At 35.8% G+C, this 16,697-nt stretch overlaps 1 protein-coding gene across 16 annotated transcripts in view; it reads left to right on the top strand.

The window, feature by feature from the left end:
* The window catches only part of LOC102389627 (WD repeat containing planar cell polarity effector), a 454,572-nt gene that overhangs the window by 232,220 nt on the left and 205,655 nt on the right, over positions 1-16,697 (top strand). For all 16 annotated transcript variants that reach the window (XM_045162259.1, XM_045162264.1, XM_045162261.1 and 13 more), the window contains one exon: positions 14,549-14,633. In XM_045162259.1, the coding sequence (XP_045018194.1) occupies positions 14,573-14,633 (61 nt within the window). In that variant the 5' untranslated portion in view covers positions 14,549-14,572. The remainder of the gene's footprint in view (positions 1-14,548; positions 14,634-16,697) is intronic.

Raw genomic sequence — 16,697 nt, 5'->3', positions numbered from 1 at the left:
GTGTTCACACTCTTTACTAGCAGATCCTAGTTAGTCCCACCAGCCCTCCAACTTCCAGCCAAAAGAATTCATCTTCCTGGTTGTCACATCCATAGCTGGAGTGCTCAATGTGACTCAAACCGTTTACTCCTCAGGAGGATCTCTGCCATTGTATTCCACCCTCTTCTGTGTTTCCTCCCAGGGTCACAGGTCCCAACGTGATCTTTCTTTTTCCCCTCCTTCCTGATTCTGTGCGACTCTTTCTTATAGCCTTGGTTGTACAGAAGTCTTTCTTCCTATCTCTGGTTTCCAGTGAGTATTACTTCACACACAGATGTATTTTTTTTTAATGTGTTTGTGGTGGGAGGTGAGTTCCGTGTCCTCCTGCTCTGCCATTTTGATCTCTCCTCCCAGCAAGAATGTTATAATAGAGAACTACCAAAGCTGCACTATATTAAATATACACAATGATTACAAGATACATACCATTTCAGTAACCATCAAATGTGAATTATGGTGATGCTGGAATTAAGAAAATACAATATATTCATGTGACTGGGTTCAGTTCAGTTCAGTCACTCAGTCGTGTGCGACTCTTTGTGACCCCATGGACTGCAGCATGCCAGGCCTCCCTGTCCATCACCAGCTCCCGGAGTTTACCCAAACTCGTGTCCATTGAGTCGGTGATGCCATCCAACCATCTCATCCTCTGTTGTCCCCTTCTCTTCCTGCCTTCAGTCTTTCCCGGCATCAGTTTTTTCCAATGAGTCAGCTCTTCGCCTCAGGTGGCCAAAGTATTGGAGTTTCAGCTTGAACATCAGTCCTTCCAGTAAATATTCAGGACTGATTTCCTTTAGGATAGACTGGTTGGATCTCCTTGCAGTCCAAGGGACTCTCAAGAGTCTTCTCCAACACCACAATTCAAAAGCACCAATTCTTCGGTGCTCAGTTTTCTTTATAGTCCAACTCTCACATCCATACATGACTACTGGAAAAACTATAGCTCTGACTAGATGGACCTTTGTTGGCAAAGTAATGTCTCTGCTTTTTAATATGCTGTCTAGGTTGGTCATAGATTTTCTTCCAAGGAGCAAGCGTCTTTTAATTTCATGGCTGCAGTCACCATCTGCAGTGATTTTGTAGCCCAAGAAAATAAAGTCTGTCACTGTTTCCATTGGGTTATATGCTAGTTATTCATTTTCTCTGAAGAGGTCTCAGGTTCTTTTTTTGTGATTGAGAATACATTAGATGCTATAATTAACAATTTTCTTTTTTTTCTGTACTCTCTTCCTTTGACATGGTTCCATTTTATTTGCCATACTCTGATGTATCAATAATTGTATTCACTGTTTTTTATCTTCCCATCATCCCATCCCTTACTAAGCTGTTCCCTCCTCAAGTGTGAGGACTTGTTTTTGATTTTATTTTATTCTGAATGCCTAGCACAGTGCCTGGCCCCTTGGTTGCCACTTAGTAGATGTTTCACAAATGTGGGTTGAACCAAACTGAAAATAATTAGAAGCTGAAACAGAATGCTAAATTCTAAAATAATTTTCCTTAGATATTATTGAAAATAGAATTTATGGATACTGACTATTTAGCAAAAGGCAACTGCATTGAATAATTATTGTTTTCCACATATTTTCAAATAATTATCCCATTTACTTCTCAGTAACTTTTTACATAAAATATGCCCTTTAAAAACAGCAAATTATTTATTAATGCAGTATTTGTTTGGGTTTTACGGCAAAACATGATCATAATTTTGAATCTTCTTTGTTTTATTTTTACTCTACTGATTTTTAAAATCAGGTGATAATTTCCTACTGTATTAAAGGATTATTAATTTTAAATCCTAAGGTGAAATTGATCCCTTCTCTAGGGACCTTGGTAGTTATTCATAGGCCTTCATTTCAGTAGGAAAAGACGGTTCTTTCCTGAGTGAACTGTTTTGGTTCTTCATTCAACCAGTTAAACAAAAATACTAAAAGTATACTAAGTAATAATGTTGTGATTAACCGTTCATAAAGGTGAAAATAACCAATCACGGAAGAAAGAGTGTGAAGGAGGATCTGATCACAATATAAAAAGATTCACCACAAAATTCTTGAAAACTGTGAGCATTTAGGGCTTCTTTATATTTTTTTAAAAACTTGTCATAGAGTGAGGACCCAAGAACTTAGTGAGAGCCACTACCAAATGAGGGAAGTCAACATAGAAATAAAACTTCTCTGATACAGTAACTTAAAAAGAAGTTAATTTATTTAACAGTTTTCAAGGCATTAATATGTCATGTTGGAGCTTATTTTTATATTTTCTATGAAGCTTGCTAAGCAAATAGTATGAATACTCGTTAGTGCCTAAGAAATACTGATTATAATCATGTTTTAGATACATCAGTTTATTTACAAACTACTGATACACCAATGAAAAATAATCCTTAGTCATTCGAATAATTTCCCTCAAGGGCTTTCTTAAGCAAAATAAAGTATATTTGGCCAGAAAATAGGTTCCATCTATGTATATCTTTTGCCATGGATACAAGCCTAAAGTGACACCTGTCTCAGATTCTTAAGCAGAAGCTTAACTGAAAGGCTGTAGCACAGTGATAGGCAGAGAAAGTAAAGTTGAATGAGCACCATGCAGATATCATGAATGGGAATTCTCGTCCTGTTCCCTAGCAAGCTGACTGAACTTGTGTAAATAATTTTACCACTCTATGCATCAGTTTCCATAGCTGTAAATTTAGAGTCCATCAGAGTTGATGGGGGACGGGAGTGCATAAATGGAGTCCTTGGAAAAACTGCTATTCCCTGCTCAGAGAAATACTTAAGTAACAAACACACACACTTTAGTACATAATTTCAGGGAGTTATTGTGAGAATTAAATAGTGAATATGAACTACCAATTTAGTAGGTATTTTAAATCACCCTTTACTTCCTTTACTTCCTCACATTGGTTCTCTAGCTTCTAAGTTTTGATAAAAGTCACAGAAAAATGTTTTTCAAGTCTCTTTGGGGAAAAAAGATTTTAAAGTGTACAACTATCAAATTGCACGGATAATATTCCACTTTTCATAAGAAGCCATCTCTTTCATCAGTTAGTAGGATTTGTTTTTTAGAGGAGGAGGTGGCAATCTGTCATCAAAGTGTTGACAAGTGAAATCTGACAAGGTTGAGGTGGTATAGCTGCGGGCAACTTCAGGATTTTTTCACTGTCTTTCCTATTTGAAGAGAAAGGATCTCTTTTTTCATTCTTGCTCACTTTGCAATAATCTTTGATTTATATGCTTTTTAAAATAGTAACTTTAAACTGACAAATTATTTCGACAGTTAGCATTGGTTTAGATAAGAGCGTTTCAGTGTTCTTTTGTCTTTAACTCATCTCTTTAGAAATTCTTGAAATTCAGTTTATTTTCTCTTCAAAGTTGCATTTTTTTCTATCCAAGTGTAGCATAAAACTATATTTATGGAATTACAATCTAGAATTACTTATCATGGTCACATTGCCAGCATTTCTATATTCCCTGTCTCTCTATTGTTGTGGTTGAGATACATCCTAAAAAGAATTAAGTCCATATTTTTAAAGATCAGAAGGGTGGGTGCATGTGTTGGAGATGGTGGTGAGCAAAGATTATTTTATGGTTGCTGTTATTACTTGCTTAAGCAAGCATACTTTTTTCCCCCTAAAATGCCTGATATAAGCCATTGTGATTATTTGCAGGATCATGGAAAAAATGCACTTCAACTAGACACAAGTCTCTTTGGAATAATGGAAAATTGTGTGCAGTAAAATATTTGAAAAGAGCATCAGCAAACAAGATGTTTGTATTAACAGGAACCTAGAAAATGGCTATGCAAAGGTCAATACTGATCTTTAAATATTAGTGAAATTTAATTTGTTGCATGTAAAGAGTAGTAGAAGAGGAGGAAGCAGGCCACAATGAAGAAGCCATTGGTGAACTGTCCAAATGTCAAAACTGCTTACAATAAAGAAAATGTTAAATTGATGTGATCTATTTACCTAAGTGAATTAAACGGTTTGAACAGTGCTCTGGAGAAATATTTTCCAAATTTAAGTATAACAGGAGGTTTATAAAGATTTTTGCCATGATTTATTTTGGGAAAATGAAGAGACTCCTATTATTCTTTCTAGGTATAGAATTTCTTCTAACCTCTTTAAGAGAGTATGGTGCACAACTTCTCTTAAAACAGGAACCTATTGCTTTTGGCTTCATTTAGAAATAGCATCACCTGACCAGTTGTTAGCAGCTATGAAGAACTTCCCTGGCCTTGGCACTCTGCACAGCAATAGCTAAATTGAGTTCAAAGAGTTTTCTGTGATGTCATGCCTGATTTTTAAAAAATGTGAATTCTGTGTTCTCTTATTTTAATGTATAAAGATAAATTTTAAAAAGAAACATGTCTAATGTATGTAACAAAGGATTAATATTAATGCACAAAGAATGAGATGGAGAACTCAGTAGAAAGATGGGCAAAGTTGGGAAATGGTAGTTTATAGAAGAAACAATTGTTAAAAATACATGACATGCTGTTTGAGCTCTTTAATGAATGGAAAAATGAAACTTAAAACTGCAAGTTTTTTCACCTTTTCATTTTTCACTTTCCAGATTGGCAAAAATTAAAAACTTTGTTAATGTCTCATAGCATATTGAGGAAGGACATGGGGGAAAGGACAGTCATGTTACTGGTGGACATGTAAATTGGTACTGTCATTTTGGAGGCCAGTTTGTCAGTACCTATTAAAATGTAAGGTGTGCATATTTACTTTAATAGTATTTTTATTTGTAAGATGAAAATAGCCCTGAAATGAGCAGTCATGTTCATTAAGTAAATTATGATCAGTATACAGTGGAATATCTGGCACCTTTTTAAAAAACGATATAAATCTTTATATGCTAACAGAGGATATCCATGCTGTCGTGTTCAGTGAAAAAAAAGCAAATTGTATGTTGAGTAAAATACTGATTTACTAAAATACAAAACAAGTCAGTATGTATATGGACATGCTGTTAAGTACTTCAGAGTCTGGAAGGCCACCTACCATGTTATGTAACGGCTCCCTTCAGAGTGGGGAGGGCCTCTGGGAAGGGAATTCATTTTAACGTCAAATACTTTTGTATTTCCATTTTTTAAAACAATAAGCTTGCATTATTATTATAATTTTAAAACCCAAGAAGACACAAAATACCGCACAGAGTGTCTAATGGATTTAAAAGTTTCAGTCTTCATTTTTCGTACAAAGATAGGTTTTTGTATGCTTTTAGGTTCTATAACTTATAAAAATAAGGACATGATAGACAGTGTTTTCAACATATGCTTTATGCTTTTGCATGTTGCTTCTGCCATTTAATTGCTTAGTGTTATTTATTAAATTAAAATTTTGTAACTTGAAGTATTTATTACCTTTTAGCATTTATTGACTATTCTCAGTAGATGCTAGTTTTCAGATAAATATGTCCTGATTGTTTAGGTTGAAAAGGTGTTCTAGATGTCTGGAGTGATCTACATCTTTATATACTATGAGATAACATGATATAATGTAAAAAAAATGAGATACATTTAAAATAATAATTTAGTAACATTTGGAGATAAATGTTACTAAGGGAGCTAGGGCATTTATTTGATAACTACTGTTTGAGTAAAATTTTAGGATGAAATTTTCAGTGTTACAAGCAATTAGTTATGCAATACCCACTAATAATGTTCAGTGCTTTTCATCTTCAAAGCATTGTACAGAATTAATTAATCTTTACAGTGTTCTTAGAAATGTAGGTCAGTATCATTATCTCTGTTTTTGTAGGTGAAGAAATTGAGGCAGAGAGGTTGAATGATTTGGGATAAGTTTGTTATAGCCGGATTAGAATTGAGGCATTTTGGGCTCAGAGCCCAGCATTTAGAGCAGTAGAACCACACCTTCTTTAGAAGACTTAATCTTTGTGTCCTTGATAAAACTACTTCTCATGAAACCATAATGAGGTCATCTCTGTATTAAAATTCAGAAGCAACAGGTTTGATCACTATACAACCACTTAAACACATACACACCGTTTTCTCCTCCATGCCCTTCTGGCTCTATATCGCCTTAATCTGTGTTTCCCATTGTCTCTGTGTTGGAAAATTACCAAAATACCTGTCCTCGGCTTTGTTTTTCTTCTGGGCTCTCATTCAATGGCTTAGGCCTATGGCCAGGTCAGTAGCTAGGAAAATGGAGGTTGTTGGTTGAACTAGTTGATTCAGTCGTTGTGAACAGAATGCGCTGGTACTCTTTTACCAGCACATGATGATGGAGGCGTGTCTGCTCAGTAGAGTCATGTTCAAGGCAAGGGTCATGTCTGTGCAGTAAGCAGATCCCCGTATCATGGTGGTCACTCTGGATTCCTCCTTTTTCCTCACTTCCATGATTCATCAGTTCCCATACATCTTTGATACCTTCTTCAAACGATCACTTGAATCTGATGCTTTATTTACATTCCAACTGCCAGCATCCCAACAAGCCCTTATTGCTAAATATTGGTGTTGTCTGTTTATTTTTATATAGATCAGTTGTATAAAAAATCCCTCCAATATTCCCATTCACAAAGTTAATCTTACAACAGTTCTGATCTGTTGATTCTCCTTTCTAAATTACCTTACCAGATGAGAAACTATTCATTATTCTGCAGTAGAAACTTACCAAAATATAAAGTCCTAATTCCTAAGTTTGGCATTTAAAAACTTACTTAGTATGGAACTGATTTATCTCTTCTATTTGTGCATCAAACTAGTTGCTGACTACTCCTTAAATATGCCTTGCATCTTTTGTCTAATTTATGTTTTTGTATATTGTTTCATTTTTTCTCTCTCTCTTTATCAAAGTCCAACGATCTTCAAATGTCTTCCTACTTTATAAGAAAGTTTCTTTATTATCCAACTAGAACGTCTACTGAATGCCCATAGCTCTTTGTTTATGTTGTTAAATTTGCATTAATTACAAACTTCATATTACTGTTTCTGTGATTATTTTATTTGCTATGCTAGATTTTAGCTATTTGATAGTAGAGACCCTGCTTTATAAATCCTTGTATCTGTGACTCATAGTAAAATGTCAGACACCTAAGGTGCTCAAAGCTTTTGTGATATTTAATTAATAACTAGATATCATAGGACTCTCTGAGGTACAGATGACCCAGTGTTCCCAATACGCCAGTCTTTTGTTAGAATAAATTCAATCTAAGTTTGAAGTCTCTTTGAGACTCCTCTGCTCTTTAACATAAACTTTATTATTGTATAATTGTTTGGTTCAGTGTTGAATATTTCAAAAAATCTTTATTTCTGATAATGTGACATTGTTAGATATGTTTATGTGTATGGTTAATAGATAATATAATTCTGTGTAGATGGCAATAGGCAAGAGATTATGGGGGAGTACACTATATTTTAGATAATTTTGAAATTACTTAATGATGACTAGAATACCTAAGTCAACTAGTGGTTTATTTTAAACTTGTGCTATTTAATTGTCTTAATTTTGTACGTTTTGGTGACTAGATAATCCTCAGAAAGTCTATTGATAGTAAATAACATGTTCTAACTTTATGCCCAAGAAAGATTTCCTTAGGCTCTTTAAAGTATTTTGCTAACATACATTTCATTTTAAATGTCTTGTTAGCCCATGGTATCATCTGTCTTTGTTAAATTGCAGCAGTGTCTTCTCTTAGTTTATTTTTCTTTTCCATCGTGTTTTACATTAGGGTTTTATTTACCCTCAGGCTTCCTTTCCTTTCCAAAGTAGTCAAATAGCTGACCTAAGAAACCAGGGAAGATTCACTTAGAGGCATAGAGTCGCAAAGAGTTGGACACTACTCAGGTAACTTAGCATGCACTCCCAATCATAAGACAAATAAGTATTTATTATACTGTGATCTGTTTTGGAAAGAAGGCTTTAAACCTTTTGAAGATGTAACTAGAAAGTGAGAAAGGTTCTCTAAGATCCTCTCATTTTTTTATCCTCAACATTTGGCTATCATAGATTCTCCCCCTTACAAGAGAACAGTTGAGATTTAGATCAAGTTCAGTTGAAATCATGCTTCTTATTCTGTCATGAAGACTGGATGTTTGAATTCAGAATGGCCTTCTGAGACATCTGAGACTGTCATCAACTGCCTTATAAAATTAAACAGAAAATAAAATGATATTTAAAAATAAATGAAAATTAAATTATTAGACATTTTTTCTTGTTTAGCTTTTTCCTTCTGCTATTCTTTTCACTTGGATAATTCTTTTTCCCAGTCAACATTAAGAAAATTTGCTGTATTTTTAGACATTCATTGTTTTATTCATTTTTCCCTGTATACCTACTTTAGGTTTCTAAGTCCTGCATATTGGGTTTTATCCCTAGAGAAATGCACAGGGGCACTGAGTAGGGCAATATTTCTCCACTTTGTTAGGCACTTTCTGTTTCACTGCTTTTTAAAGCCTTGGCCACATCCCCTCTCAGAATGCAGAAACCAGAGTTCTTGGGAAATTCTTTTCTTTCCTCCTTCAAAAACAACTGTTTATGCACTAATACACCATTTGAATGATACGAGCTCAGTCTTGACTGCTTCCTTCAGGCAGATTTTTCAAACATGGAAATTACAGCATTCTTTTTAACTGGTGGCATTCTTGAGTAAGATGCTAGACCTTTAAAGGTCTGAGTCTTTGAAAAAACCTGCACAGTTTAAAGATGGCAAGACATGTTGAGGACTAGACAGGATGTTGATTTGGTCCCCTCCCACCATGTCTATCTAGTAATTATGGATTTTTACAAATATTAAAAAATTTACTGTATTAATTCTTTTTAATTTTATATGGGCTTATTAGCAGATATTTGAAGTTCAGAGGAAAATAAGGATGAATAAGCTGCATTTGACTATCTTTTGCCTCCCCTCTAATGTATGACCCTGCAAAGCCTCCACCCTAATTACACATATTTTGGGGAACCCGCAAGAGTTGTCACATGTATTTATAAATAAGTCCAGTCATTTACTAGTGGACACTAGCCACCTTAGCCATTTTCTTCTCACCTCACCTGCCACACCTGCTCCATCAACACATTATTGCTGCCACCATGTCTACTTTTGCTGGGTGTGGATCCTGCTTTGTCTGGATATCACCACTCTGAGTACAGTAATGCCAAAGGGCTGCCAGACCTGCTTATGTTCTACTGGGCACCAACCCCTGTGGCCACTTCACGACCCTTAAATCAAATATTCCAGGGGCCATAAAGTGGTTCTAAGTAGAATGTCTCTTCCCCGCTTTATCCTATTCTTTTTTTGTGGGAAACTGGAGCAATATTGTTTATACATCGGAGCATTTTTAGAAACAACTTGTACATTTTTCTCAGTCCTCCCACCTCCAATGAAACTACAAATGAATCCTGTTTTCAAGTCCAGATCATAGACTTTACACTGTGCTAGTCTCAGAATTTCCCCTTATGTCCAAATGCAGAGAGTCAAAGCTTTGTACTTGACATTTTATGCTGTCTATAGACATCGTTTTGCTTATTCTCCTCCATAATTTCTGAGTAGTTTAGGATTTTCAAATTTAGTAAAGATACACAGTGGACCACCCACTCTGGTACTCTTGCCTGGAAAAGTCCCATGGACAGAGGAGCCTGGTGGGCTGCAGTTCATGGGGTCACGAAGAGTCGGACACATCTGCGCGACTTCACTTTCACTTTTCACTTTCATGCATTGGAGAAGGAAATGGCAACCCATTCCAGTGTTCTTGCCTGGAGAATCCCAGGGACGGCGGAGCCTGGTGGGCTGCTATCTGTGGGATCGCACAGAGACGGACATGACTGAAACGACTTAGCAGCAGCAGCAGCAGCAGCAGCAGCACACAGTTGGAACTATGGGTTTTCAAGTTAAAAGCTTCTCTACCTCTTATAAATAATAGCCAGTATGGATTAAAAAGAAGCTGTGATTGACTCTTCATTTCTGTCATCTGCGGAATGTTTCTTATTTATTTCTGGCTCGTCTGGGTCTTTGTCGCTGCTCAGACTTCTCCAGTTGCAGCTACCTAGTCTTTGTTGGGGTGCGTAGTCTCCTCTCTACGGTGGCTTCTTTTTTGGCCGATCACAACTAGGTGCAGGGGTCAGGAGTTGTGATGCGGGTGGGTCCAGCCACTCCGTGGCAAGTGGGATCCTCTCAGACCCGGGGATTGAACCATGTCCTCTCCTTTGGCATGCAGACTCTTAACCACTGGACCACAAGGGAAGTCTCAGGGGAATGTTTTGACAAAATCTTTATTACTGATTGACTTAAACTGAAAAGTAGACTTACAAGTGTAGTCTTCTTTTGATATGTAAGTAAAAGTGTGGCCTTCTGTTTTTGGCTAAAATTTTATCTCTAATTTGCTTGATGAAACCTTATTATGTAGCTACTAACAGCTAAACTTCAGCCTTTGTTAGAATTCATAAATTCTCATTATTAGTATCTAAATAAACACTAAATTGAAGAGTGTTTTTATTTTGTAGTATACTCTACAAGTTATGAATTTAGTGCTCAGTGTCAAAAAAAGTATGTGCCTGTTTCATCATATCTTTTCTTCCCTCTTCCTAGTGAAATATTAATCCATTTGCATGGCCTAATTCAATACTTCCTCTGGTGTAGAAGCTTGTCCACATATAGGTACTTTTCCATTATAAAATCCCTCTTGTACTAAGTCATTCATTCATTTCTTCCTATGTAAGGTAGTTCAGTTCAGTCGCTCAGTTCTTTCCGACTCTTTGCAACCCCATGGACTGCAGCATGCCAGGCTTCCCTGTCCTTCACCAACTCCTGGAACTTGCTCAAACTCGAGTTGGTGATGCCATCCAGCCATCTCATCCTCTGTCGTCCCCTTCTCCTCCTGCTGTCAATCTTTCCCAGCATCAGGGCCAAAGTGTTGGAGCTTCAGCTTTAGCATCAGTCCTTCCAGTGAATACTCAGGACTGATTTCCTTTATGATTGACTGGTTTGATCTCCTTGCAGTCCAAGGGACTCTCAAGAGTCTTCTCCAACATCAGTTTAAAAACATCAGTTCTTCGGTACTCAGCTTTCTTCATAGTCTAACTCTCACGTCTCTACCTGAGTACTGAAAAAACCATAGCTTTGACTATATGGACCTTTAAGATCATGTTTAATACTTCTTTGTTTTTTCCATATAAATTTACATGGTGCTAGACATTTGAGTAACAGCAGCAAATACTACAGCAGCAATATTAAGATAACTAAATAAAGTTACCCTCAAAATAGTCCTGTGATAGGTACTTTATTATACCCATTTTATGTTTGGGGAAACTTAGAGAAGTTAAGTAATTTATGCAAATTAGTGAGTAAACTGAGAAGTTAGAGAATTTCCCTAGTGGCTCAGCGGTAAAAGAATCCACCTGCAATTCAGGAGGCGCAGGAGACTTGAGTTTGATCCCTGGGTCAGGAAGATTCCCTGGAGTAGGAAATGGCAACCCACTCCAGTATTCTTGTCTGGAAAATTCCATGGACAAAGGAGCCTGGCAGGCTACAGTCCATAGGATCGCAAAGAGTCGGACTTGACTGAGCACTGAGCACTGAACACATTTGTACGTGAGTGTGAGAGGTTAGAATAAGAAGCCAGGTAGTTAAGAGTCTAGAGTCCACATATTAAGTTTAATAAATATGAAATTTATTTAATTTATTAATTGATTCTTAGGCAGTGCCATGAGGCATGCAGAATCTTTTAGTTCCTTGACCAGAGATTGAACCCATGTCCCTTATATTGGGAACTCAGATTCTTAACTATTGGACTGCCAGGAAGTCCCATTAATTAATTCTTCAAACCAATATTCCAGGCCTCACCTATCTGAATGACAAAGGTGTGGTTTACATATTCTAATATAGTAAGTGTTTTAGTTTTAAAAAAGTACAACTATAAAGTAATAATTCTGAATAAGTCTCATGAAACTGACTGAAAGCAATTTCAAAGAACACAGCTTTGGAAATATTTTGAATAATGGCAGCCTCACTAGTCACTCCCAGGTGACAACTCAGAAAGATAATAGTTGAATTGAAGAATACAGGTTAGTTTTAATATCCCTTTTTCTCTATTGCCTGCTAGAGAATCTTTCATGGTAATGAGCCCACTAGCTCTCTTACCCCATATCTATATATGTGGCAGCCATCTTCTGGTTAGAATACCATGTCTGGAGGTCAAAGGGTCTTTTGTTTCATCTCTAAACTTTAAAGGCACTTTAGTACAAAGAAGAAAGTGAATTCAGATCAATCCAAAATTTAGTATTTATTATAGCCTGTTTTTTGCTACTCTTTTCAATTTCATTTTTCTATGATTTTCTACCATGCATCTTGATCTAACACCGTTGTTTTACTCAAACTACTGTGTATACACTCCCTCAGTTCAGTTCAGTCGCTCAGTCGTGTCCGACTCTTTGCGACCCCATGAACCACAGCACAACAGGCCTCCCTGTCCATCACCAACTCCTGGAGTTCACTCAAACTCTCATCCATCGAGTCAGTGATGCCATCCAGCCATCTCATCCTCTATCGTCCCCTTCTCCTCCTGCCCCCAATCTCTCCCAGCATCAGAGTCTTTTCCAATGAGTCAACTCTTCGCATGCGGTGGCCAAAGTATTGGAGTTTCAGCTTCAGCATCAGTCCTTCCAGTGAACACCCAGGACTGATCTCCTTTAGGATGGACTGGTTGGATCTCCTTGCAGTCCAAGGGACTCGCAAGAGTCTTCTCCAACACCACAGTTCAAAAAAAAAAAGAAGTTTCTCAAAAATTAAAAATAGAAGTATTATATAATCCAGCAACCCCACTTCTTAGTATTTCTCCAAACAAAATGAAATAAAAATCTCAGAGTAATATTAAAAAAAAAAAAGCATCAATTCTATATACCCCAGTACAGTAAGTGTCCTGTGGTTGCCGGCACGAGTCTGAAAACCTGTCTGTTTAGATTCAAAGCCCACCTCTGCTACCTGCTGGCTATATGTCTTTTCTATGTCTTAGTTTCCTCATTATAGGAGTAATAGTGATAACTACTTCAAAGAGTTACATATTTGAGTTAATATGTGTAAAATTTTAGAAGAATGCTTGTCACAGGTAGGTCCATAATATTATATGCTGCTATCATCATCATTTTACTGGTGAAATCCTTTGCTTCTCTGAGGTCCTGTGAACATTTTATAATTTCTCAGTAGCTTTCTCAGTGCCCTGCTGTTGCAAGCAGGCTTGAGCCCTTCTGTTATACTGTGAAATTGATTACTCTGCCATTTCAGTAATTAGTAACTGTGTCTCATTAGTTGAACATGCATCTGAATCTTGATGATTGTAAGTACATTGAGGTCAAAAGTAAAGGTGAAGTAAGGACTAACAAAGTCTGTATTATGTCTAAAATTATTTTGGATTATCATTCATAAATAGTATGGGGAAATATTTTTAGGCACTCCTAATGGGAGTTGGTGATGGACAGGGAGGCCTGGTGTGCTGCGATTCATGGGGTCGCAAAGAGTCGGACACTTCTGAGCGACTGAACTGAACTGAAATGAATGTTAAAGAAGCTGAGAGCTTTTTTCTCCATATAATAAATGTCATAAAATATTTTTCAAGCTATTATTTTCATATATTAGATGTCATAAAATATTCAGAAGTTTGTTGGAAATAACAATTCTTTTTATGATCTGTATAAAGAAAATGTCAATAGTTTATGTATTTCTAATATACAGGAAAATTTACATGTAGTATAATACATATATTTCTAAGCAAACATTTGAAAGTTACTTAAATTCCTTTCAAATATTTTATAAAATGTTACTTTTCATTATTTTTTTTCAGATTGGCCTTCCTCCAATTAGTCCAAATTAATGAAGTTCTAATTAATTTTTTTAAAAGTATAAATGATATCCATCACTATGCCCTGCTGTTAGAACTGGGAGGAAATATAAGATGTACAATTTTGCTATCTTTTTAAAAAAATGAATGTAGTATAGAATATCTGGATCTATCATGACATGCAGATGAACAAATTAATTTGAATGCTAATGTGGTTTCACACAGTTTACTTCTAAGTAAATATGTTTCCTATAATAGTAACTATATACCATTCATCTTGGGAATTCCATTTTAATTAGTCTGTTTGCATGTGAAAGATTGCAAATATTTGCTTTTTATATTAAAAATGCACCACAAAATGTTTTTGTACTTAATAACTACCTAGCAGATATTTCTTTTCCTTAAAAATCTTTAAATACTAAATAATTCTAAATATACTCAGTTTTAAAAATCCTATATTATTGGAAACCCAAATATATATATATTCTTCTTACTATGTTTCTCAATGCGATGACTAAATCTAGGAAAAGTAATTTTTTTTTTTCATTTATCTCTGGGTGGTTAACTAAGGATATATTAAATTGTGTTTATTCCAATGAACTGTATCTCAAATATCAGTGGTGAAAAATTATTCTTTTTATTATTTCTAAGCGATCTTTATTTTATTGGCAATAGAAGATAATTAATTGACACCTCTTCTTAATTGTTTTTTAAACAGGATAGTGATTCCTTCTGCCATCAGATGTCATTCTGCTTGACTGAACTGCACCTGTGGTCTTTGAAGAATACCTTACACATTGGCGGTAAATAAGTTGGATTATTTCAATATTTTTCAAATATAAGTTACAACAATATAAATACCTAATAGCAAAGGTTAGAGCCTAGATTCTCCAGTGAAACTGCATGATTTTCTTTATGCTTAATGAAGAATCGGCTGGTGGAGAGGAAGTTCTTTTCGTTGACTCTGATTAACTTATTTTTTCAACTTGAGTTACATTTTCTGTTTAAAACATTAATTTTATCCATCTAATATCTATTTCCTCTTAAGATATATCTAAGATTTTCCAGCTTTTCCCCCTGAAATTGTTGATAATAATATGTTTATATTCATAACTATTTACAGGCTTGCAAATGGTAAATGCATTTCTATATGATATAAAAGGAGTATTTCAAACATATAGCTCATATGCACAATTGTATCCTTGTTTTTTGCAGTTCACATTTTTTTGGGAAGGGAGTAATATAAATCTGTTTTAACAATGTTTATTAGTATTTGAAGATGAAGTATATATCATTAGGAAACATGTTTTAAAAAATCTTTTCCTTTTGAAAATCTAAAGCAACTCTTGTATTAGGAGGACATATGTATTTAAATGTCTTCAGCATCATTTCTAAGAAAACAGTTTACCTTGCAAAGCATTGTTTATTTATAACAAATATACAACTACAGATGATGTCATTATAGTTTCATTACATTTAATGTGCTTAAAATATGTAAGGGAAGAATTTACAGTTAAAGTAGACTTAACACACACTTGCTTCCTCCCAAGATTCTTCTAAAATGAGAGTAAATGAATTACTTTAATATAGGTGTAAACTCACAAGGACTAAGCGACTAGGAAAGGAAACAATTGCTGTTGAGTTGTTTTTGGAGGGCATAGAGAAGTTACCAAAGCTCAAAAATCTGAATATTAGATGTCTACAGAAAATTCCACTGACAGCAAACTTGGGTTTCAAAAGTCTTGAGAGGTACAGAAATTTGAGGAGTCAGATAATGCAAAAGGATGAGACTGTGGCATGAGGTGATCAGAAAGAGACTTGAAAATCTATGTAAGAGGTAGTGAGACACTGGAAATACTTGATTTTGAGAAGTTCAAAACTAGCTGCAGTGGAAAAAGATAGGGGAGAGGTGCTGAACTGAAAACAGGGAAAACTGAAGTGAAAGCCTACACAGGAATATTCTTAATTCCTTTATAATCAAATTAATCTTAATCTCAGAATGTCATAGAAGGAAGAAGCTGAGGGAGTCCTCTCTGGAGAGACTGCTTGGCCCCAGAGGGAAGGCCTATTTACATTGATATTTAATGTGGTCTTCCAGTGAAACACCCAGGTCCCTGAGTGGTCAGTGAAACCCACTGTTGGCAAGCCCTATTCGTGTATATTGAGCTTTTAATCAGCTTTCTAGTAACTCACTTTGAAATATGAACAGCAAGAAATGAAATATAGATGTTTCAGGGAACAGTTGAAAATTATATTAATCTTTTGGAAAGTAAAAATATGTAGCAGAAAATTTTTTTAAATTCAAATGGGTAAAAGAAATTGGGGGGAAAAAAAAAACAGGGGAAGAAACTTATTTCACTGCTGATGAAAGTTGAGTTGGTCCAACCATTTTAGGAAATAATTTGGCATTACCTACTTTAGTTGAAGATGTATTTTGCCTTGCTGTTGTTGTTCAGTTGCTCAGTCATGTCTGACACTGCAACCCCACGGACTGCAGCTTGCCAGGCTTCCCTGTCCTTCACCATCTCTCAGAGCTTGCTCAAACTCACGTCCATTGAGGCAGTGATGCCATCCAACCGTCTCGTCCTCTGTTGTCCCCTTCTCCTCTTGCCTTCAATCTTTCTCAGCATCAGGGTCTTTCCTAATGAGTTGGCACTTCACATCAGGTGGCTAAAGTACTGGAGTTTCATACAGTAGGCGAAGTATTTTGCCTACTGACCAGTAATTCAACTCCTAGATATATACCATAGTGAAAGCCTTGATAACTTGAGTGCACCAGGAAACATGTACAAAAAAATTCTTAATAGTATTCATCCTTAACTAGAAACCATCCAAATTTCAATCAGCTGGAGAATGGATAAATATAT

Source organism: Bubalus bubalis, chromosome 12, assembly GCF_019923935.1.
Source record: "Bubalus bubalis isolate 160015118507 breed Murrah chromosome 12, NDDB_SH_1, whole genome shotgun sequence".
NCBI lineage: Eukaryota > Metazoa > Chordata > Mammalia > Artiodactyla > Bovidae > Bubalus > Bubalus bubalis.
This window is presented reverse-complemented; position numbering and strand designations above follow the sequence as displayed.